Raw genomic sequence first — 25,392 nt, 5'->3', positions numbered from 1 at the left:
GTGGTCACAAAAAACACAAAAAGAACTGCAAACCTCACTTTCATTGAGCTCCATTCTATTCTATTTATGTACTGCCAAATCACAGGTCACCTTAAGGCACTTTATATTGTAAGACCCTCAGATAATAGAGACCTCAACAATAAATAAATAAAAAAACAACCCTATGAGCAGGCACTTGGCAACAGTGGGAAAGAAAAACTTGAATTTAACAGGAAGAAACCTCCAGCAGATCCAGGCTCAGGGAGGGGCGACCATGTGTCATGACTGATTGTGGGTGATGAGAGAATTACAGTATCAGTGCAGGTCAGTGATCACGATGCAATAATAAGAAACAGACAAGGCAAAAATGGCATCCATTGGAGAGCTCCAAGGAGAAAACCACTGCTGACTGAAAAGAACACAAAGTATCGTCTTACATCTGTCAACAGCAAAAAATTCTGTGGACTGACAAGAGTTTTTGGAAGGTTTAAGTCCCTTTACATCTAGCATAAAACCAGCACAGGACATCATAAAGATAACATCATACCAAACATGGTGGTGGTAGTGTGACGGTCTGGGGCTGCTTTGCTGTAATTAATGGAACAATAAATTCTGCTCTCTACCAGGAAAACACATCAACAAAAAAATGGCCTGTATTTGTATAGCGCTTTTCTAGTCCCTAAAGACCCCAAAGCGCTTTACACAACCTGTCATTCACACATTCACACACTGGTGATGGCAGCTACATTGTAGCCACAGCCACCCTGGGGGGCACTGACAGAGGCGAGGCTCCTGGACACTGGCACCACTGGGCCCTCTGACCACCACCAGTAGGCAACGGGTGAAGTGTCTTGCCCAAGGACACAACGACCGACTGTCCAAGCTGGGGCTTGAACCGGCAACCTTCCGATTACAACGCGAACTCCCAACTTTTGAGCCACGATCGCCCCTAGCAAGTCCACCTCTGAATGACCCAAATATTAAAAAGCATCAGTTTGCAGGCTCTTCATACTCAAAACTCCTCCAATGTGGCTGAATTAAATTAATTATACAAACAAGAGTTCCTTCACTGCCATCTAAAAACCTCATTGCCTGCTATCACAAAGGCTTGATTGCAGTTCTTGCTGCCCAGAGTGGAACAACTAGTTATTAGGTTTATGGGGCAATTAGTTTTTCATAAAGTGGGTTTAAATAGCCGCCTTTCCCAATAATAAATGAAATCAGCATTAAAAGCTGCATTTTGTATTTACATTGGTTTGAATGCTTTGATCTTCACACACAAAATAAACTTTAAAAAAAATTTTTTTTATTGATACAAGAGACAAATGTTCATCAGAAAAAGTTATTAAAAACACTGAAAACAAGATGTTATTCAATTCACATGTAGTTAATAAAAAAAAAAAAAAAAAAAAAAAAAAAAACCCGTCCCTTAAATGAAGACGAGAGCATATTTGTTACGTTTTAACTTATAAAGTCACCATGAAACATACAGGTCATGGAGAGCAAGACATCTACAGACGGCGAATAATCGTAACGTGCTACAAAGTCAAAGAGTCAGTAATAAGTGACATAAGTGTTAATTAAAACAAAAACAAAGACTTGAAAAACAAATCTATAAAAGATAAGAGTGTATAAAAGCACATCATTTAACATGAAATGTTGAGAGGTGGAGAACCGTAGGCTTTCCAATACAGACAACCACCAGATATCTCAGGTCTACCCATTAATGCTGTGTTTCAAGACATTTATAACATCTCCATCTCCAAGGAGCACCAGAGCATTTGTAAGCTGGTTAACTGTGCAGTGGCGGGTGGGTTTCCCTGCAATTTGATTGTGCGTTTCTCAGGAGGTTTAATGCCAAAACATGTGTAGTAGTCGCAGTCTTGCAGCCCCATTAATAACCCACAATCACAAAAACTATGGCATGAACTAAACACACAAATTACAGCAGAACCCCCCCCCCAAAAAAAAATTTTGTAGTACAACTCCCCCCCAAAAAATGGCAGTCATTAAGGTCATTGGTCGTCATAGGAGGTGGGACAGAAGAAAAAAAAGAAGGCAGCTGAACTTCTTTAAGTTTAGAAAGATGCTTTGGTTTCAAAAACAAGAAGGTGGAGAGCCTCAGGTAAACCATATTGGGGTTATTGGCCCTGGGAGGTGGTTTCACCCTTAATGTCCCACGTCAGCGACTATGGTGTCAATACCCGGGACATCTTCTTGGATGCGAAACGTCTTTCCAAACCTAAAGAAGTCCAGCTGCCTTCTTTTCTCAAGCTCCTAAGATCCAATTACAACCCCAGTTATTTTAGGACAACTCCAAATAAACAATCAACATAAGCAATCTTATGACTTTCACTTCTCTTCTTTAAGTTTCTCGGGACAGCTTCTGTTTATAGTGTCTTCAGTGTGAGGTAGACATCCGTGTGGCTGCTCACAGCTGTTCCTACAGCTTTAAGCCGGCGATCGTTCTGAATGAAGGAACGAAGAGCTCACAGTGGTTCACTTTGTGCTTCTCTAGATTCCTCATGATCCTGAACGTCTTGCCGCACGTGGCACAGCTGAAAGGCTTCTCTCCGGAGTGAAACCTCAAGTGCGCTTTTAGGTTGTCTCGCAGCCGAAAGCTTTTACCGCACTGCGTGCAGGTGTGCGGCCTCTCCCCCGTGTGGAACCTCGAGTGGCGGCGGAGACTCTTTCGCAGGGCGAACGTTTTAGAGCACGCAGAACACGAGTACGGCTTTTCTCCGGTGTGGAAGCGCTTGTGCCGCCGGAGGATCTTCCTCCGGCTGAATGTTTTCCCGCAGATGCTGCAAGAGTATCCATCTCGGGAGCGACTGATGACCGTTTGGAGGCGCCATATGTCATTTGCGCATCTGGTGAAGCAGCACAGGCGATGGCCAGTGTGAAGACCTTGATGACGGCGGAGATCTTTTGGCACAGGCCAACCGTTTTTGAGGTCAACGCTGTGAGCTTTGGCAGCGTCGCCCTGAATGTCTGATTCAGGCAACGTGAGAACATTTACCAGCTGCACTGCGCAGGGACGCAGCAGCTTTGGATCTGGAGATGTGAGTTTCAATTTCATCTGGAGATGGTTCTTTGCTTCCTTCTGAGCGTGGACCCACTCCCACACTCCAGTGTGTGCAGGAGTCGCAGCGCCATCAGATGGGGATGGACTGTAGGCAGTGCCTTTAGCTGTGCTGACACTGGCCTGCTGAGGCTCGGCTTGAGCAGGCTTCTCCGATTGATCAACTTTGGGTGTTGGAGACTCCAGCTTAAGGATCAGCGGGCAAACAAACTTCACCTTCTCCCCAGAAGCAGAGTTGTTCGTGTCAGGCTGAATTACAAGAAGCTTCTGATCAGCTGACGTCTCTGTGGAGACTGAAACAGATCACATACATCTTTAATGACACTGAACATTTTCACCATCCTTTCATGAAGCTTCCCAAACCCCTTCACTCTCTTACAAAATGTCTCTGTCTCTCAGTGGATGCTATGCATGCAAAATAATAGAAGAGGAGCCATCAAATAACAGGGGCAGATACGGTATTTAAAACACTGTCATTACACGTGTCCTCACCTTGTTTTTGTATGTTTGTATGTATGTTAAATAATCCCCACAACTGAAGAATTTGACATTATTTGAAACCATAAAATGTAAAAATGCTCACAAAATGCAACAGCGTGACACTGGCACTCAAACTTTGCAGCTCTACCCCGTCCGAATTCTTGCACCACATGAGTGAGTGCACGATGTGCTTCATGGGAGTGTAATGATGGAAGCACAACGTTCTGAAATTTAACAATCTTTAACCACGGTAATTATTAAAGACAGGTGACAGAGTGCCGTGAGTGACGAGCGGAGCTAGTGTTCTTGCTAATTCATGTAGCTGTGAAGTGAAATGGTCAAGTATCGCTGCTGTTAGCACGACACGGCAGCAACACAACAAAGTGTTTCCAAGTGTTAGCACAGCACACTCTCATGATACACTGTTGTATTACTGTAGGGTCTACCTTACAATATAAAGCACCTTGAGGAGACCGTTGTTGTGATTTGGCGCTGTATAAATAAAATTGAGTCAAACTTTTGTATTGCTACTCTGTGTATAAAAAAAGCATTTAGCCTAAGCCTACTTGCTCCACCACATTATTAAACTATCGCGTGATGCTAAAAATCGATATTTGCAAGAATAATGCCGCATTACAACTTGCGTGCGATACACATCCTGCATCATAGAGGAACACACAGGTTTCTCAATGTTGTGGTTTACTGGTCTGAGGGAGCAAAAAGCCACAGCTTTACTGATGACACTTAACATCAGACAGAAATCCAGGTACTCGTCATAGTATTTACAGTGGGGCAAAAAAGTATTTAGTCAGCCACCGATTGTGCAAGTTCCCCCACCTAAAATGATGACAGAGGTCAGTAATTTGCACCAGAGGTACACTTCAACTGTGAGAGACAGAATGTGAAAAAAAAATCCATGAATCCACATGGTAGGATTTGTAAAGAATTTATTCGTAAATCAGGGTGGAAAATAAGTATTTGGTCAATAACAGAAATACAACTCAATACTTTGTAACATAACCTTTGTTGGCAATAACAGAGGTCAAACTTTTACTATAGGTCTTTACCAGGTTTGCACACACAGTAGCTGGTATTTTGGCCCATTCCTCCATGCAGATCTTCTCGAGAGCAGTGATGTTTTGGGGCTGTCGCCGAGCAACACGGACTTTCAACTCCCGCCACAGATTTTCTATGGGGTCGAGGTCTGGAGACTGGCTAGGCCACTCCAGGACTTTCAAATGCTTCTTACGGAGCCACTCCTTTGTTGCCCGGGCGGTGTGTTTTGGATCATTGTCGTGTTGGAAGACCCAGCCTCGTTTCATCTTCAAAGTTCTCACTGATGGAAGGAGGTTTTGGCTCAAAATCTCACGATACATGGCCCCATTCATTCTGTCCTTAACACGGATCAGTCGTCCTGTCCCCTTGGCAGAAAAACAGCCCCATAGCATGATGTTTCCACCCCCATGCTTCACAGTAGGTATGGTGTTCTTGGGATGCAACTCAGTATTCTTCTTCCTCCAAACACGACGAGTTGAGTTTATACCAAAAAGTTCTACTTTGGTTTCATCTGACCACATGACATTCTCCCAATCCTCTGCTGTATCATCCATGTGCTCTCTGGCAAACTTCAGACGGGCCTGGACATGCACTGGCTTCAGCAGCGGAACACGTCTGGCACTGCGGGATTTGATTCCCTGCCGTTGTAGTGTGTTACTGATGGTGACCTTTGTTACTTTGGTCCCAGCTCTCTGCAGGTCATTCACCAGGTCCCCCCGTGTGGTTCTGGGATCTTTGCTCACCGTTCTCATGATCATTTTGACCCCACGGGATGAGATCTTGCGTGGAGCCCCAGATCGAGGGAGGTTATCAGTGGTCTTGTATGTCTTCCATTTTCTGATGATTGCTCCCACAGTTGATTTTTTCACACCAAGCTGCTTGCCTATTGTAGATTCACTCTTCCCAGTCTGGTGCAGGTCTACAATACTTTTCCTGGTGTCCTTCGAAAGCTCTTTGGTCTTGGCCATGGCGGAGTTTGGAGTCTGACTGTTTGAGGCTGTGGACAGGTGTCTTTTATACAGATGATGAGTTCAAACAGGTGCCATTCATACAGGTAACGAGTGGGGGACAGAAAAGCTTCTTACAGAAGACGTTACAGGTCTGTGAGAGCCAGAGATTTTCCTTGTTTGAGGTGACCAAATACTTATTTTCCACCCTAATTTACGAATAAATTCTTTACAAATCCTACCATGTGAATTCATGGATTTTTTTTCACATTCTGTCTCTCACAGTTGAAGTGTACCTCTGGTGCAAATTACTGACCTCTGTCATCATTTTAAGTGGGGGAACTTGCACAATCGGTGGCTGACTAAATACTTTTTTGCCCCACTGTATCTGGTATGTGTGTATATGTACCTGCAGGCACTGTCCATTGGAAAGTAGCATCAAAGCAACTCTCCTATTATGCATGGGAGAGTTGCTATGATGTGTGGAGGGAATATGAAAGAAGTTACAAAAAATAACTTTAATAACTTAATCCTATTGCTTATGATGAATGGATCATTTCCAAACAGAACTGTGCACAGGGTAGATCAGAATACTGCCCATTCTACTTTGCATCAATTATTTATGAATTATTTTACATAATTTTCGGGTCCTCGCACATTCAGATGCTAGCCTCATGTACCTTGCCCCTTTTCAAGATAAAAGAAAACAACAAAAAGCAAAACAAAACAAATGAGTTATGCAACCAGATCAATTGTACGCTGACTTTTTTAATGTAGTATGCATGGTGTGTGTCTAGCATGCATAATGTGTTCATGCTTCCACTGTGTCAGCATAACACAAAGTTCTTACCATGCAAATCAACTTCTGTCTGAGCACCACAGTCAGATGGAGACTCTGCTCCAAGGACGCTCAACTCCACCGTATCCACAACCTGACCAAAGAAGGAACAAGACACATTTGCATGCATGCATCATGACTAGTGCAATGCATACCGCACCTGAAGCATCGCAGTAATAAAAAACGGGCAACAGAGAAAAGCAGACCAGGCTTCATAAAGTGCCTGTTCTTCATTCCACAGGTGATTTACAGCCCCTGTAAATTCTTACTGACCGGATCCTTCAGGGATGACCACTCGGGGTCAGCAGGCCCATTATCTTCAGCCAAGAGGATTTCTGGCGGAATGAGGCAACCCTCCATCACCACCTCCTTGCACTCCCTCACATAATCGCTATCCGAGACAAAAGTGAGCCCTACGGAGTAGAGGAGGGGGAGGGTTAACGCTGGCAACTACACTTCAGCTTCGTGCAAGATTGCTTGGTGATATGCAAACATGCATCAAACTATTTCTTTATCGACGTCACAGAACTCTGTTGGAATAACTTTCAAACATGTTTTTATTTATTTTTTTACTGGAGCTAAAAGCCCCACTCGTGTACCAGGAGCTGCAGCAGAGCTGTGAACACAAACAGGAAGTAACGACGTTTAAAGCCTCAGAAACACGAACCATGAAGCAGCGACGGCTCCTCCGCGCTGTCGCCCACTTGCACTCCGATGCTCCGTTTTGTGTCCCCGCTCGATAAAACATCCGAGGTTTCACTTCCCTTCCCGTCCTCACCGCGGCCCAGGTCCACCTCGGATGCTCGGTATCTGCTCTCGAACAGTTTGATTAACTCCACCGAGGCCGCTTTAACCAGCGAGCCTAGCACCGACTCCACCTGCGCCTGGAGGCTCACGACCACCGTCGACATGCTGCCTGTTCCTGCCGTGCAGAAGTTCACACCGTAAAGCAAGTTAAAATTTAGAAGAAGTATTTATTTACCAACCGTATAGCCACATGGTTTGCAGAGGGAAGAGGTGTGTCTACTAGTGGGGGAGGAGTGGCCAAAGGAATGGCCTTCCTCTTCTTTCAGTTTGCTAATTGGCAGCCGGCAAAGACCTTTAAGGTGCATTACCGCCACCTTGTGGATTAGCGTGGTTACTGTCGAAGCCCTACTTCTATAATCTATGTTAGTTTTTCCCAATTGTTTACACACTACTATGTAGGAATACAAAGTAGGAGTACATTTCCCACATACTTTACAGTATTTTCTGTTTTTTTTTAAGTGTGTTTTAAAAAAGTAGGAATCGTGCTTGCAGTGTAGCAGAATTGGTTCAGGGGATTAGTGCATCAGTTACATGTCGTAGCCATTGTGTTTGAAGTACAAGTACAGTAATAGGGCTTTGGAGTTGACGTCACGCTGCAGTATTTTACAGTATACTGTTTTTATTGCAGAGCTGAAAGCTTACCAACATGAGGTGGTCTCCTGAACAGGAGACTGAAATGATAAACATGGTTTCTAGAAAAAACCTCATAACAAATATAAAGAAAAATAATAGAAGACAACAACATATTTCAAAATATTGATAGGGTCAACTTATCAACACTGGACCATCTCTTGCACAGAAATAATCTGAGGATCAACCAGGGTGCCATTTGAACGCAATTCAGAAAGAGTCAAAGAATTGCGATGCAACTATATGCAAGTAAGTCCCACACAATCCCACAATTGATGCATACTCTCAACACTGTATAAATTACAGCACTGTACAGTAATCATACTCTGAACAAAAAAAAAGGCTTACAGCAAGTCATTATGATGACTGGTAGAAGAATGGTCATAGTGTTTTACATTAAGCACATCAGTGTTCAGTTGGTTCTAATAAATGTCTATTCATGTGATGTTTGTGTGTGTCATTTGAAAACAAAATGCCATTTTGACAAGAAATTATATCGTTTTGAATGTAGCGTTTCATTTACAGGAGAATTGAAGGGTTTTGCCCGTTTTGTGTGTGTGTTTTTTTTATTTCTCTGACAATACGAGGCATTCTTTCAGGAAAGTGTGTAAACAATTGGGGAAAACTGTAATATGCAATTTCCCCTAAAAATATCTGAGCATCTGCCTTTTTTGCGGATGTAATGTGAAAATACTGCAATCTTCCCCTGGTATATCTATTCTGTATTCCTATATCTGTATTCCTCTCATTCTTTTTAATTCTATATTAAATGTTCCTCATTTTCCCTAATTATCCCACCCTTTTCTGTTTTTGTGTCCATGTGCAGTTTCATTTTTATTTTGAATCTCAACATTGCCTTACTTGTTAATATGATTTGCATATACTGTTTACATGAGCTAAGCTCAGACAAAAGAGAGGTGATTGACAGATAATGGTCAGTTTTGATAACCAAAATTTTACTTAGTTAAATAAAACTTAGAAAGAAAGAATTCTGGAACAGCTTTGTCAGTACATCACGTCTCAAAACTTCATCCTGGATTATGTCCAACCTTCTTGCTTCTTCTTTTTGATGGTGTTTAATAAAGTGACTATCCATAATGATGTGACAAAATAAGCCTGGTCCAAAGGATTCACTGCACTTTAGTGACCTTAACATTGATTGGTAGGTGGTTATAACATTGTGGCTTAGAGCTTATAGTTTTAAAGTGGCTCTTCATGGTGTTCCTGTAAGAGGAATTTCAGAAATAAACTGAAATCAGAGTTTTATTACAGCTTTTAGACACACCCAGGACTCTCATATAAACAAAAATGTAATTTTTCTGTCCCACCTTTATCCCTCCCACCAGTCAAAACAGGATACACAGGGTGTATGCTCTTAAAGACCTTGTGCACTTGCACAAACAGGTAGGCTGGAGTATGAAAATATTATGGCAATGTTTCTGGTTTGCTGCCACAGCGTAATTAGTGCTCATGATAAACATAATTCACTCTGGTTTTATCTTTTAGTACAGCCACCATCCCAGAGTAACGCTATGTTTTCATTCTTGAAGGAAAGCTTTTTCAAGTTCACACTGACTCTGCACAGAAGCACACAGGAAATACAAAACAGAAGGGGGCAAAATAGAGTCCATCAATATTTAACTTATCAAGTCTACCTCTTCATCACTGGAGATATCTTTTCAGTAGCTTGACCTCTAATATTCCCACAGGGAATCAAGCTGAAAATCCTCAAAGAAAATTTAATCCCCTAAACCCTTTGAATTCCCCCAAAATATTTTTCTATCCCACCTCTGTAAATCACTACCTTATCGTGGTGGAGGAGTTTGTGTGTCCCAGGGATCCCAGGGGCTGTGTCCTGGTCCTGGGTGAGGGACCAGACAAGGAGTGATTCAGAAGACCCCCATGAGTAGAACATCAAAGGAACAGTTCATGCCGCCTGGGATAGGGTTTACGGGGGCCCCGACCTGGAGCTGGGCCTGGGGAGGGTGCCCGAGAGTATTCATCTCCCTTTTTCGGGCTGTGGGTCCATCCTCCTGCGGGCGCCCAACACCCGCAGGAGGCGGCGTAGGGGTCGGGTGCATTGTCTGGTGGGCAGTGGCCAGAAGCGGAGGCCATGGCAGAGCGATCCCCAGGTACCAAGACTAGCAATTGGGACATGGAATGTCACTTCTCTGGTGGGGAAGGAGCCCGAGTTAGAGCGTGAGGTCGAGAGGTACCCACTAGATATAGTTGGGGTCACCTCAATACACTGCTTGGGCTCTGGAACCAGTCTCCTGGAGAGGGGAGGGACTCTATCTCAGTCTGGAGGTGCTGGGTATCCTAGTATCCCCTCGGCTTACTGACTGTACACTGGGGTTTGTTCCCTATTAGGATTTGTTCCCTGTGCCTTTGGGGTCGGGGAATGGGTCCTGACTCTCATCTGCGCTTATGCTCCGAGTGACCGTTCAGAGTACCCAGCCTTCTTGGAGTCCCCGGTCAGGGTGCTTGAGGGTGCTCCGCCCGGGGACTCTGTTGTCCTACTGGGAGACTTCAATGCTCATGTGGGCAATGACAGTGAGAGCTGGAGGGGTGTAATTGGAAGGAACGACCTCTCGGATCTGAACACGAGATCAGGGTCGGTACCTCTGGATTGGAAGACCAGGTGGTGGTTACCAGCTTTAAGAAGGGAGACTGGAGTGTGTGTTCCAACTATACAGGGATCACAATCCTCAGCCTCCCTGGGAAAGTCTCAGCCAGGGTGCTGGAGAGGAGAATCCATCCGTTAGTCGAACCTCGGATACAGGAGGAACAATGCGGTTTTCGTCCTGGTTGTGGAACAATGAACCAGCTCTTTGTTCTCTCAAGGATACTTGAGGGTGCATGGGAGATTGCCCGACCAGTGTACATGCGTTTTGTGGACTTGAAGAAGATATTCGACCGTGTCCCTCGGAGTGTCCTGTGAGAGGTGCTTCGGTAGTATGCGGTGTCTGGCCCATTGCTACAGGCCGTTCGAAGGCAGAAATGAGCTTGCTCCGAAGGGTGGCTGGCCTCTCCCTTAGAGATAGGGTGAGAGGTTCGGCCATCGAGGAAGGGCTCAGAGTAGAGTCGCTGCTCCTCCACATCAAAAGGAGCCAATTGAGGTGGTTCGGGCATCTGATAAGGATGCCTCCTGGGTGCCTCCTGCGTGAGGTGTTCTGGGCATGTCCCACCACCAGTGTGTCCTGGGCAGACCCAGGGTACACTGGTGAGATTATATCTCTCGGCTGGACAAGCTGGAGGAGGTGGCTGGGGAGAGGGAGGTCTAGTATCATCATGGCAAATTTTCTGCCCCTTGGTACCAGCTGAGAATCATTTAAACACGACAACCTACCTGAGTATTGGTGGTAACCATATTATGACCACAGTGTACTCATCTGAAGGTTGCTTCAAGAATAATGTGCCATGTCACAAAGCTCAGGTCATTTCAAACTGGTTCTTTAAACATGACAGTGAGTTCATTGTACTCAAATGGCCACAGTCACTAAATTTCAGTACAGTAAAGCAGCGGTCCCCAACCCCTGGGTTTCGGACCGGTACCAGTCCGTGAGTCGTTTGGTACCGGGCCGTGAGAGTTGAGGCTCAGGTTTGAAATGTATGGTTTTCAGGGTTTTTATCGGTTTTCAGCGTTATTTTGTTATCGTTTTTATCGTTAACTTGGTTTTCCTGGGTCTTTTCACATGTGTTATGAATAAATCTTCTTTTTTTCGGTACCGGTACTAGTTTTATTTTGTTGTATTTATCCGCGACACCTTAAAGGCCGTTCCGTGAAAATATTGTCGGGCATAAACGTGGTGCAAAAAAAGGTTGGGGACCGCTGCAGTAGAGCACCTCTGCAATGTAGAGGAGTGGTAGATTTGGATCATGGATGTGCAGTCAACAAATCTGCAGCAACTGCATGATGCTATCCTGGCAACATTGAAGTTTACCTAATGAAGTGGCAAGTATCAAAACTGTATCTTCTTTAGTAATATTTTAACACTGTAGCTTTAAGTGCTGAAAGTGATTTCTTTGTACCTATTTAGTCTAAGCACACTTGATGAGATGAAGAACTCCTCAGATTGTTTTCATGATGAGGATGAGAATTCATGACTTGCTATCGTGTATATTTCACACATGCACACACACATACACATCTTTAAAAACTATACAGTAGTGAGGTTTCCGTCCAAGCTGTCATTTATTTAAGACTTCACAGTACGTTAAATTCCTCTTGTTACAAAAATAGAATATGGCTGTTGTCATATTTCATCATCGTAGAAAACATCCATATGATGTACAGCACATTCAGTGTACAGCATTACATTGATTTTACAGAGTAGGCTGGTGATATTCAAGACCTGTAACAAAAGCTTGTTAGCACCCTAGGATCTGACCTCAGTCGTTTCGGTTGTGGGGAAAACAAGAAACTAAGTGAACATAAATAATACACATTCAGACGGCAACAGACTCCACAGATGGATTCAGACATAATGCATAAAACAATGCAACCCTTCCAGTATTAGGAAAATAAACACTTTAATAGTATAAAAATCAATAGAAGTAGATTGCAAGGTTTCAAATCATTTTTTTTTATTTTTACATGTGGGGATAAAGGCACTGTGGCTTCTTAGTACTTTGTTACATGGAGCATTAGAGGATATGGAGGTGAGAGGGTCAAATGATTACTGGAATAATGTTCTGATGTGATGCAGAGGGAGGGTGATGAGAAGATGAGATATCAACATGATAACTGGTTTCAAGAAAGGATGATATGACAGAGTTAGTGACGCTGAGTCTTGAAACTGCATTGGTCAGACTTGAAAAGTAATTTATGACTTAATTGTTTAATAATCATCATCGTCATCGTCATCATCGTCGTCGTCGTCGTCGTCGTCATCGTCATCGTCATCGTCGTCATCGTCATCGTCGTCATCATCGTCGTCGTCATCATCATCGTCATCATCATCGTCGTCGTCATCATCGTCGTCGTCGTCATCATCGTCGTCATCATCATCATCGTCATCATCATCATCGTCGTCATCATCATCGTCATCATCATCATCGTCGTCGTCGTCATCGTCGTCATCATCGTCGTCATCATCGTCGTCATCGTCGTCATCGTCGTCATCATCGTCATCAGGATCGATTTCATCTGACAGAACATCCTCGAGCCAGTCCTCCAGCTCATCTGCAGAGGGCAGGTCCTCACCGTCATCCATGTCCAGCCACACGCTGTCAGCCTGGGGGCAAAAAACCAACAGTAACTGCTCTGTTGTGGATTCTCTGAAAAGGTGAAGGTTCAGGGTACCTTTAAAGACACGATGAGCCTAAACTTGAATGAACCATGGCCATATGCCTCCCTTATTTCTGTCAAGTGTAAGCTGTTACATTAGTGGATGTGGCTGGGCGTGGTTTGTGGTGCGGCTGCAGGGGAGGCTGACACACCAGAGCTCCATCAGTTCATCACGCCTCCTCTGCATGACAAGTGCCGGGACCTGAGGGTGGGGTTGCTGTGTGTATGTGGGACACAACTGAAAAGCTGTGGCCGTGTGCAGAAAGAACCACCAACCTAATAAAAAGTGTACTGAGTGAACTATGTGGTCAGGTCTAGCATTGGTGTGCCACAGTGGACACTAACAATAAAAATGACCGTTGTAATCCATGTAAGCCAAAATCCCAGCTTCATACTGCTCCAAACCCTCAGTTTCAGACATTTCTTTCTAGTCTTGGCTCTGTGTGATGTCAAAGAGAGCTTATTTGGTTATCTGAGACAGATACCACTGACTCTGACCACAACCCCTCCCACTGGCTCTCAGGTCTTTCTCTTTGTGAGAGCCAAACAAAGCAAGCTTAAGTTGGTGGCCTTAATGCCAAGTGCAGCTTATTTGATACGTGAGTTTTTGAAAATTTTTGAGACTTCTTCATCATCATTGTAATTTTCTCCCAAAAAACGTTAATAAACATTATAAAGCAATAAGTTGATACATTTTTTTAATGTCAAAAGGTTTAATAAATACTAACTTTTCCAAAAATGAAACTAAAATAGCTTGTATCAGATACACCATTAACTGAGAAAGTAAAGTGTATCTGACATAAGGATGATCTAGAGTCTAAGGTTACGTCCACACGTACACAGGTATTTTTGAAAACTGAGATTTTCTGTTTTCGTTTTAAAAAATAATCCCGTCCACAAGTAAATGCAGAAATGAAGGAAAGCAACAGGTGGCGATATATTCCTAACCGTGTAGAAATGTTGGCCAATCAGAAGTCTAGAAGCCTCGGTGGGAAATAGTAAACAAAGCTGGGGTATAGAAGCAGAACCGAGTCGTTTGTGTGGAGGGACAGTAACTGTGTGTGTATATGTAAGCATTTAAACACTGCAGAGAGTAGAATTAACAGTAACAGTATTGTAGAAATTCATTTCACCGAAACAATAACGTGGCGCACAGTGTGACGTCAAAAAAGGCGCACACCTTTGACGCTGCGTTTTCTGCGTTTTCTCCGTTTTTGTTGTCCACACGTAAATGCAAAAACTGAGTTTTCAAAAATATCCACCCAGGCCGGAGTTTTTAAAAATCTCCATTTTCAGTGACCAAAAACGCCGCTTATGTGTGGACGAAAGGTGCAAACGCATAGAAAAATCTGCGTTTTCAAAAATACCCGGGTACGTGTGGACGTAGCCTAAGAATAAAAATATTAAATTGAAAATGAACAAATGTAATAATTAATAACTCATCTCTCCTCATTGGTCATGGCAGATGGCTGCCCTTCCCCTACCCTGGTGGTGTTGGAAGTTTCTTCCTGTTAAAAGGGAGTTTTTTCTTCCCACTGTTGCCAAGTGCTTGCTCATAGGGGGTGGTTTGATGGGGTTTTCTCTATATTACTGTAGGGTCGTTAACTTACAATATAAAGCACCTTTAATAATAGGCAACAGTTATTGTGATTTGGTGCTGTATAAAGAAATCTGAATTCAATCTGAATTGAATTGAACTATAAACAGAATGTATAACAGTACATCAGAGGAACAATACAAAGAAATGTTTTGAATTTGGTAATAAGGTCATACTCAAAATATTACTTACATCATCAGCTTCAACAACACCAATCTGTGGGTGCGACAGGTCAATTCCAAAAGTCTTTTCCCAGTGTGGCAGGAGCTGCAGGGGAAAGTAAGCAAAAGATTAGTTGCTGTTATCAACCCAACTGCTATCAGTAAAACTGTGCAGAGTGCCTCACAGCCTCTTGTTTCTAAAGAGCATATTACACTGCTTCATATTGTTACCAGAGGGAAGTCATCAGGGTCGATCCAGACAATGCTGAGGTCGGGGTTGTCAGTGTTATCCTCGGCAACTTGCTTTAGAATCTCCAGGAACTCGAAACCATCTGAGTAGTGGAAAAGTACATCGCAGTCTAAGCTAAACAGCTATCTAAATAACAAAAACTAAACAGCATTACAGGATGATCAGAAACAACTGTCATTACAGATGCTCATAGATATGTTTTTATACTTCATTTAAGATTCCTTTACCTGGGTCAGACTCCTCTGCAAAGGCAATAATATGTTCACCATCAACATCATCTTCCTGTGGGAAAAAAGGCCGGAATTTCAGGGAAACTGTAAAACATTAGGTTACAATCTTATTAAAGTTATGTCTAGGAAATATAATTCAAGTTTATAATTTCTCACCCAGATCTCGTACATGTTGTGGGGCTGCAGCTTCCTCAGGGTTGGTCTAACAAGCAAAGATTACTCAAATCTTAATGCCCTTTACTTGGAACTCAGATCATGAAGCTTGTACCTCTCGAGATCCTTCTAATGTGGCAAAAATAGGACTTACCTGTCGTGATCTTCAATGAATTTCACCAGTTCCTTCTCAGAGTAAGGTTTTCCTGGGACAACAACTGGTTCATCCATAAATGGTTCATAGAAGTCCACCTCATTGAGCTTCAGGTCCAGAGCCTTGGCGACCTGTAAGACAGGGCCAAAGAACTCAAACCCTCATCTGACCATAAAGGATATATTAATGGTGTATTATTTATTATTTGTTTTTGCTTAAGAAAAATGAAAGTGTTATTAATATATATTTGTGTTTAGTAAGTTAGCCAAGGTTTGTGACTAATTGCAGGGTTGATGTTTCAATCCATATGTTAAAATGTACTTGAGCAAAACACTGCAAGCCTAAGTCACTCCATTTAGCAGTTCAGCTAGTACCTTACTCTGCACTTTTCACCACCACTGATCTGTGAGTGTACAATGGGTGGAAGAGAAACAACAGTGTAAAATGCTTTACTTAACATATACTTAACATCTTAGTGGAAGATCTGTCTGATATTTAGATATAAGAAAGATCACTTAGGCCTCACTAACTTGAATGAATTGATTAAGGATACCTTGGAAAGGCTCGCCCCCTGATCCAATGGCTTCACAAATACTGGTAATCACATAGTGTTTATATTTCTTGCGTGATGATCACATGATGGACAAATAATAATGTAACCATAACTTTAATCTTCAAAACGATGCAATGTAAGATGCATCTAAAATTCTTCCATCCATCCATCCATCTTCATCTGCTTTATCCGGGGCTGGGTCGCGGGGGCAGCAGCTTAAGCAGAGAGGCCCAGACCTCCCTGGGGAGGACGCTGGACAGACCTGGTGCACCTAAACGTGTAGTGAGGGTGTGCTGGGAACGTCTAGCAGAGGCCCCAGTCCGCGAGATCTTCAACGCACACCTCCGGCAGAGCTTCAACAGCATTCCGAGGGAGACTGGGGACATTGAGTCCGAATGGACCATGTTCAGCATCTCCATTGCTGAAGCTGCTGCATTGAGCTGCAGCCGCAAGGTGGTTGGTGCCTGCCGTGGTGTTAATCCCCGAACCAAATGGTGGACACCAGAGGTGAAGGGAGCCACCAGGCTGAAGAAGGAGTCCTATCGGGCTTGGTCAGCCTGTGTGACTCCGGAGGCAGCTGACAGGTATCGAAAGGCCAAGCGGAATGCGGCTCGGGCAGTGGCTGAAGCAAAAACTCGGGTGTGGGAGGAGTTCGGAGAGGCCATGGAAAAAGACTTTCGGACTACCTCGAAGAGATTCTGGCAAACCGTCAGGCATCTCAGGAGGGGAAAGCGGTGCTCTACCTGCACTGTGTATAGTGCTGGCGGAGCGCTGCTGACTTTGACTGAGAAAATTGTCAGGCGGTGGAAGGAATACTTCGAGGACCTCCTTAATCCCACTGACACGTCTTCCGAGGAAGAGGCGGAGTCTGGGGATGAGGGGGATGATCCGCCAATTTCCGGAGGCGAGGTCACTGAGGCAGTTAAACAACTCCTTGGTGGCAGAGCCCCTGGTGTTGATGAGGTCCGCCCGAGTTCCTGAAGGCTCTGGACGTTGTAGGGCTGTCCTGGTTGACACACCTCTACAATGTTGCGTGGAGATCAGGGGCAGTATCCCTGGACTGGCAGACCGGGGTGGTGGTCCCCATCTTTAAGAAGGGGGACTGGAGGGTGTGTTCCAACTACAGGGGGATCACACTCCTCAGCCTCCCTGGGAAAGTCTCAGTCAGGGTGCTGGAGAGGAGAGTTCGTCCGTTAGTCGAACCTCGGATACAGGAGGAACAATGCGGTTTTACGTCCTGGTTGAGGAACACTGGACCAGCTCTTTATCCTCTGAAGGATACTTGAGTTTGCCCAACCAGTGTACATGTGTTTTGTGGACTTGGAGAAGGCATTCGACCGTGTCCCTCGGGGTGTCCTGTGGGAGGTGTTGCGGGAGTATGGGGTGTCTGGCGCATTGCTACAGGCCATTCGATCCCTATACGACCGTCGCAAGAGCTTGGTTCGCATTGCCAGCAATAAGTCGGACTCGTTCCCGGTGGGTGATGGGCTCCGCTAGGGCTGCCCTTTGCCATCTAAAATTTTTTTTTTTTTTTTTTTTTTTTTTTTGCCTGTCCCATTTGGTTCTTTAGCCGTCAGAATTGTTGTCTGAAGACCAACAAGGATACCCAATGGATTTACTTTGCCAAATGGATCATCACGGCCTTGCCACATTGGTCCATTTGATCAATCTTTGTTGTTATTATTTATTTTATTTTATTTTCAGTTGTTACAGACGGGACAGACATGACTGTATTCAAAAGGTTTCCCCATGTAATGGTCTGCTAGAGCAGCGGTCCCCAACCCCCGGGCCTTGGACCGGTACCGGTCCGTGAGTCGTTTGGTACCGGGCCGCGAGAGTTGAGGCTCAGGTGTTAAATGTATGGTTTTCAGGGTTTTTATCGGTTTTCAGCGTTATTTTGTTATCGTTTTTATCGTTAACTCGGTTTTCCTGGGTCTTTTCACGTGTGTTATGAATAAATCTTCTTTTTTACCGGTACTAGTTTTATTTAGTTGTATTTATCCGCGACACCCTAAAGGCCGGTCCGTGAAAATATTGTCGGGCATAAACCGATCCGTGGCGCAAAAAAGGTTGGGGAACGCTGTGCTAGAGGATGTAGAGATCTATAGCCCTGTCCCCCAGGGCATGAAGCACGCATGGAGGAGATCCAGGCCCCAGACATCCAGAGGCCCCAGAGTGCGAGAGCCCAAGGAGGACCACCGGAGGGGCATCCGTGCCACCCTCCTGGGGAGAGCTGAGGAGAGCCCCAGATGAGGGGTCACCCAGTAGCCACGGAGCAGAAGCCAGAGGAGGCTGCAGTGGCGTGCCCGCCGGCTCTGAGGCACAGGTGGCCAGAAGGGGACGGGGAGGGGACGGGGGGGGGAATGCCTCCCCTGCACCCTGGTGACACGCCCGCACCCCAATGCCCTACTTGTGTGGGTGGGTGTGTTGGAGCGGGAAGAGGGAGGCAGCTGGGGATGGGGAGGAAAAAAAGGGGAGGAGCAATCTAAAATTCTTGTTTAAAATATTTTTCAGATTTTTTTTTTTAGAAAGCTTTTGTATTTATAGTTGCACATAAAAACTGGATACATAAAATATGGAGTGCCTCAGAGTTCAATCTTGGGCCCTCTGCCACTTTTTAAAATAAAATGTTTTCAGATAATTAAAACATGCAAGCAAATATACAGTTTTCAAGAAATTCATTTTAATGTTTCTATGTTTGAGTTAAATTTTTGAGTCTGATCATCCTTACAAAAACAATCCCCATATCCGTAGTGCTCAAAAGACTTTAGCTTTACCAGTTGTGCTGAAAGCTGAAACTAGACTAATCACATAGTAGCCTCAAGTAACTTACTTTGATTACTCACCTTGGGACTGAATGTGGCATAGAACAGGATGTGTGGATGGAACTCTTCAGCAGCATCAGCATAAGCCTCAAAATCTGAAATTTAAAGGCATCCATCAAGTTGTTTCAGTAGATTGCTATATGTATGAAATATCTAAGAATGTAGACTTCTTGTTCTCATCATTACTGGTGTTTTTGTGTGCTCACTTAAATCAAATAGTAGCAACTGCAATGAAAACATTCTGATAATTATCCTAGAGTTAGGATGCTGTTTAATTTGCTTGATGTGGAATTATCTAAAAACAATACAGGCTATCATGACATTACAGTATCACAGGATTCTTACGTTCTGACTTGTGACTCTTAAAGTAGCCCACCAATTTGATGTCCTCTTCGATGTTTTTAAAGCCTTTTAGTTCCTTACTATTGTCAATTATTTCCACAGGGTCCTCGAGAACCTGTGGAAAAGGAGAAAAGGGAGAGACAACAGAGATGACAGAGAGGAGAATAAACTGGAATAAAGCTCTGTGGGTCATCTTCAAAGGAAGAAAAATCAGTATTTAGAGATTTTATTGCTAAAATAAGGCAGGCTATTAACTGGGAGATTATATCCTCACGAACATCATAGATGAACTCCACAAGAGTGTCAGCTGCAAGCTCGCCATCATATTCTATGACTTCATCGTCTGTGAAGACGAAGATGCTGTCAGACTCGTCAAGGCCTAAGGGGAAAGAACATTTTGTGTTTAATCATGCGGCTTTTGAACAGGTTAGCTCAGATTATATTTTAGCTAACTTCTGTTACAGTAACTTAACTGTGATTGTTTGGCTAGTCTGACTTTTGCACAATAAGCCATGTACCAACTGCCTGCAGCTGTATTTACCTAATTTCTTTGCAACAGCCTTGTCGTGCTTTGCATCAATGAGACCAACTCCAATATCTTCATCTTCAAACTCATCCAGGACCTGGGCTGCAAGCTGTAAAACATTGCACATAAATAATTAAACAATTTATTAGTTCAACACAAAAAAGGGTGGGGTGGTGGGATAGTGTGTTTTACTCATTTGGAAGGCTACACCATTACACCCCTACACTATTATTTACACCTTTTGACAAAGTTGTCTCACTCAGTAGTTTCATTACCATAAAAGCCTGCTTTTCAGAGCGCCGCTTATGCACTTTCTAAATCTGTATGAAACTTGAACCTTGTGACTGACAGTTGGGTCCACCAATGACAGCATCACACTTGCAGCTCAGCTGCATTGAGGAAGTTGTTTGAGAGCTGTCTCAGTGCATTTGAAGGGTAAACAGTGCACACAAACTCTTGCAGACACACACACACACACACACACACACATACATGTACACTGGTGTCAGAAATCTTGAGCAGCTGCTTTACTGGCATAAATAGTTAGCCCAACCAGGCTGTCCTGCAGTTTGTTGTGCAGATAATTCTATGAATTTCTTTTAACCTGACTGGAGTTTTGGATGAGTGGGGCACAGTGAAATAGTTTAAAATTTGCAGCTTAGTTTTAAGTTACACATCATACAGACTTATTCCCTTCATTGCACTATACCTTTTTTGCAGACTGTGCCCTTTTGGCATTTACACAGACTAAAATAAAACTTCTTACAGGCAAATGGATTAATGCTTCATGGTTGTATATATCACATTTACTTTGTGGCATATATTTACAGGCTATATTTAGTCTATAAACATATTTAGCCTCCCCAAAAAATATATGTGTATACATTTTTTTGGTAGTACCTAGTAGTGAATTTCACCAAATGTCCATTTGAATAAAGCACATTATTTTTACCCAGATAAATTGTTTTTGCAAATGTCTTTCAGTTAAAGTATGTAAAGCAAAAGCAAACTATGTCTGCCTGCTCCTCCTAGTCTGAAACCTGCAAAGTTGTTTTTGGAACTTGGGTGTTCTGAATGTGTATTTGATGCGACATGGATGAGATCATTTGCTCAGAGTAATTGAATCTCCCCAACTACATGTAAAGTTAAACCAGCAGGCTCAGTATCTGGGGTGGGATTTCATAGCTTCATGTCTGCGTGCACTGCAGCTGTACATTTCTTTCAGTTTTTGTTCTTGGCTGAGATGTTACGAACTGTAGTGATATTCAGCTGGTGCAGCACCTGACTGTATCTGCTCATTTTGATGAGCAGAGTAACAAAGAAAGACATGTACACCTTCATGTGTGCCATTCAGTGTTGAAGTGTAAAAGCACCTGCAATCTGTCTGGAGAATGCAGGTGCTTTTCCTTACATTGGTCTACAGCGCTTCCCTTGACAAAGCATTCGTAACAGACCTGAGAGGTCACTTTAATAACAAAATCAACCAAGTTCAAATGGCATGGACGAAAGCACTTAATTATCACCATCACAATGTCATGTTTCATTTGACTTTCACTAACCCCCACAGGGCTCCTTGACCTCTGAAATGTTTGCACCTTTTGCAGTTGCCTCTTACTATAAATAAAGCTTCATTAAATGTAAATCAAAATACATTCAGAAGGAGAAACACAAGCCATCGGAGCTCAACCCACCACAAAAGCAGCTCAGGATAAATATAGCACCAGAAGCCACACCAGCCCCAGGGACTATTTTGGTGAGATGGCAGTGATGCTCAATACTCTGGGATCCGCTGACAAGTACAGTACTGCATGTGTCAATCACAGCGCAGAGCTGAGCTGGCACTACTGGAGCCAGTATCTCAAGCGCTGGCCTGGAGCCCCAGGGCTGAGCAACAGTGCCCTATACGCAGACACCAGAGGGTCTTGATGTGATTCGCCAAGGAGAGCAGCCTCTCTCGTATCTCTCACTCTCCTGCTCTCTCTGTCTGATTTGTTATTAATATTTTCCTCATTACTGCTATTTATTACTAGTTTTTTTTTAGCCCTTCATCCTTTTTCCTTTGTCTTGTTCACATGAGATTTGGTTACTGATGAGATCCGTTGCACACAATTTCTTCTATATTTGTTTAGGCAAAGTCAGAATATTTGTCACAATTTTTATTTTTAGGGGCTGTTGAGAATTCCTTATATGATCCTTTTTGGCCTAGAGTTGTCATAAAAATAAAACAAATTTAAACAGGAGTCAACAAACCAGGCTTGCAAATTACAATAATGCAACAAGCATATGGGGTAGCAGCCTTGACATTACACTGTACATTAGCCATGCCAAATGCCATAAAATACTGTTGCTACGTGATCTAGTGCAGGCCATAAATCAGAAATCAACCTGGTTTCTCAGAACTGCAATGTTCAGTGCAGTTCTCAAATAACTGCTTCTTTAAACAATATCAAGTGTGTCTTCAAATGCTCTCTGGGCACCTCTTACTTCTGCATTGTGTCTGTGATTGTTATAGTGTAAAAATGAATTTTGCTCTCTGTATAAATAATCAGCATGTCTGCAAACATGGAGTCAGCTGCTTGAAGTGATAAATTGAACTTTTCTTGGAAAATGGAATGTGGTTTTCACTTGTTTACTTACAGTTGTTTACTTACAGTAAACAAGTGGAAAGGTTTGTGTGGAAAGGGATGTAGTGTGTTTTTATGGGAATGTGAACCAGGCTGGCGTGAGGCCTGATGAGCAATCAGATGAGGGAGTGTTAAGTGCATCAACTGCTCGCCTCACACACAGTATCACACAAAGACGCACACAAACAGACACACATCCTCTACACAGGCTCAGCCTTTGCCAAAATAAATGATACCTTGGGTCCTCACAGCTCAGCTCTTTGCCTCGGGGTGGTCGACATGACGACACACCGTAGGCTTGTGACACATTTTTGGGACTTCACTTCTCAGCATTTCTCAATCCAGCAAAGCTATTTTCTACCGCCTTATCTCCTGTTCTCCATAATAACTTCCTCTTTGCAAGTCACTGACAGGAGATGAGTTTATTCAGTCCATTTTTTTAAAACCGCAGTTAAATATGCTGAAAGCATCTATGTGCTCATGAATAAAATACCAATATTACAGCTTCCTCATCACCATCTATCCACAGTTCTTATCTTAACCCACCTCAAGGGCCAACTCCTCGATATCGAACTGTCTCTGGGCGGCGCGGCTGGATCCGGGATGGTCATGGTAGTACACCACCATAATGTCATACTTCTTCATCACGGACTTATAGTTCTTGGCGTTGAGGTCGTGAACGCGGTCCTTGCCATCGTACTCAGGGAAGTCCAAGCTCTCCTTGCCCAGTGAAATGCTCCCAAAGGACAGCAAGACTACTACAAGCACCCAGGTCCACTTCATGACTCCTCTCTAATGTGGATGTATTTACAGTTTCAGAAAGTAAATGAAAGGGGCGAAAAATATTGAAAAAAAAAGTTTGGTGAAAGTATGGAGAACCCCTTCCAATCCGCGTCACCCAGAAGAGAGCAAGACAGCCTCCTGCATCCACCTTATTAAAAACCCCACATGGGCAACTGGCAGTGGGCTCAGGGTGCAAGAGGGGTTGGGCTTAGTCTGACATAGGTGTGACCGTGGTCCTATGTGGCACGTAATTAAGCATGGAGAAGATGAGGCAGGGCTGGGGTGACAGCTTTCTGTGTGTGTGTGCATGCTTGAGTGTATGTTAGGAACCAGTGAAAGAGGGTGGAGTGAGGGGGAGATGACCAACCTGCTCTCTGCATGCAACACAGAACATACACAGACAGCTGTGGAGATGGAAGGAGGTGTGTGAGCAAAGAGAGAAGGCATCATATAGAATAGGACATAGGTGTGTGAGTGTGTCCGTTTTGTGATGAAGAACTTTGATATGATGGATTTAGGGGTGGGTACAAATATGAGGGATTCTTTTCCCTTATTAAGTGAAGATGAAGGCTTGGATCCCAGCTAAAAATAATGGATGTAGGACAGAGAAGTACATATCAGGAGGGGGTGCTGGTGTCTAATTTGCTTCTGCTGGCACCCGTGCAGTGCTAGAATGTGAAGCTGGGTCACTCGGGGACATGAAGCTGGAGTGAGAGAGAGGAGAGGAGATGAGGAAAGGAGAGGGCGGTGCACTTGCTGAGGAGCACAGGGGTCACTTAGCCCTGACTCAAGAAGAAAGTGAAACATAATGTTTTACAGGGGCTGGGCATGCATGTGGAAGCTTTATTGGAATCCTTGTGAATCTGACCCTGATACACACTGAACACATGTGTCCTGTGCAGCGTTTGCATGTATGCTTGAGATGGTTGCCTGTCATATTACTTTACGAATTGAAAGGGAAGAGGTAAGCTATAAATAAATACAGGCTATCGTAATACTTCATCCAGCTCTCAACACACCCCTTCTTTTCTGTAACAAGACATGCAAGCTTACAGCATTAACGCAGACATTTTTTTTTGTCTAAGCAAACGGCTTAAAAGGTGCACCATGCGCGTCTGCGTGTGGCTTAACTGTAGAACATGGAGCTGAACTGTGGTCAGCTGTGTTACTGTAAACACCTAATAAAAGGATATGCGAGGGTTGGTTTCAAGTGTGCTTCCTTTGCAAACCATGCAGCGACAGCTTGCATAACAGTTTGAAGTCCTGATTACATTAATAGCCTTAAACGTGAAAAAGTGACAGTCAGCTCGAGCATGCGTGGCTTGATTGAATGAGAAGCGCAATGGGTGCGTCTAATGTTTGAGCACATTAAGTTGAGATCTAAGCAGGTGCCCTGCTTAGATCTCAACTAATTTTGTGGGCCCTACTCCACATCCACACCTGTGAACAGAGGCATAAAATGTGCTGTATGCCTATGGTTACTAGTGTCAACTCAGCCTACAAACTACTTTGCTTCACAGCACATAACTGTCATTAAGTTCTTCATCCACAAACTCTGCACCTCTGCTTTCAGCATCTCACTCCTCTGGCCATAATTCAGTCAGTGATATCACATTCAGTCTTTTATTGACAATGGTGATAAGAGCATGCACTGTGCCAGCACTGATTAAGGCAGGGTTGGAACATTAATTTTCCCAGGAGGCCACATGAGAAACTGGAACTGTGGTGCTGTGCCTGTGTGTTCCAGTTTCTTATGTAGCCCCTTGGGAAAATGAATTGCCCAATCCTGGATTAAGGTATGCTCGAAAAAGCAAAACCAATTTGCTATCATTTAGTCCTCTATTTTATAGATCATTTATCCTTTGATGGACAGGACACATGCAAGACTGTTAAATTCATACGACTATTCATTTTATGACACACATATGCAATCAAAAGCTTATAACTTGTAAGTTTTGAAACTTCTAGTTTATCTACTGTAGAACTGATGTATACAGTGTGTATAATACACTGTCTCATGGACTTTAGGCATACTGCTAAATAATTAAGCTTCTTCTGTTCTGTGCTGGTCTCCTGGAACCTGGT

The 25,392-nt window shown here is 43.6% G+C and overlaps 2 protein-coding genes across 3 annotated transcripts; both read right to left on the bottom strand.

Moving 5' to 3' along the window:
* Positions 1-1,099: 1,099 nt before the first annotated feature.
* On the bottom strand, positions 1,100-7,423 carry si:rp71-1g18.1 (uncharacterized). 2 transcript variants are annotated; one of them, XM_004565423.5, is made up of 4 exons: positions 7,050-7,423; positions 6,656-6,795; positions 6,395-6,476; positions 1,100-3,354 (listed from the first exon to the last, which is right to left on the bottom strand). In XM_004565423.5, exons 1-4 carry the CDS (start codon positions 7,291-7,293, stop codon positions 2,423-2,425), a joined length of 1,398 nt encoding a protein of 465 aa, XP_004565480.4. In that variant the 5' UTR covers positions 7,294-7,423; the 3' UTR covers positions 1,100-2,422. The 2 variants fall into 2 exon arrangements, with proteins under 2 accessions (XP_004565480.4, XP_076732953.1); XM_076876838.1 differs by having other exon boundaries at positions 1,100-3,345.
* Positions 7,424-11,990: 4,567 nt separating this feature from the next.
* casq1a (calsequestrin 1a) lies at positions 11,991-23,566 on the bottom strand. The gene is made up of 11 exons (XM_004565365.4): positions 23,071-23,566; positions 19,916-20,009; positions 19,653-19,753; positions 19,378-19,489; positions 19,054-19,127; positions 15,655-15,785; positions 15,504-15,549; positions 15,345-15,399; positions 15,099-15,199; positions 14,899-14,973; positions 11,991-13,056 (listed from the first exon to the last, which is right to left on the bottom strand). The coding sequence occupies exons 1-11, from the start codon at positions 23,305-23,307 to the stop codon at positions 12,661-12,663; spliced, it is 1,422 nt and encodes a 473-aa protein (XP_004565422.3). The 5' UTR covers positions 23,308-23,566; the 3' UTR covers positions 11,991-12,660.
* Between the last annotated feature and the right edge of the window lie 1,826 nt (positions 23,567-25,392).

This window comes from Maylandia zebra, linkage group LG18 (assembly GCF_041146795.1).
Source record: "Maylandia zebra isolate NMK-2024a linkage group LG18, Mzebra_GT3a, whole genome shotgun sequence".
Lineage (NCBI taxonomy): Eukaryota > Metazoa > Chordata > Actinopteri > Cichliformes > Cichlidae > Maylandia > Maylandia zebra.
Note: the sequence above shows the minus strand (reverse complement) of the source record. Positions and strands in the feature narration are given on the sequence as shown.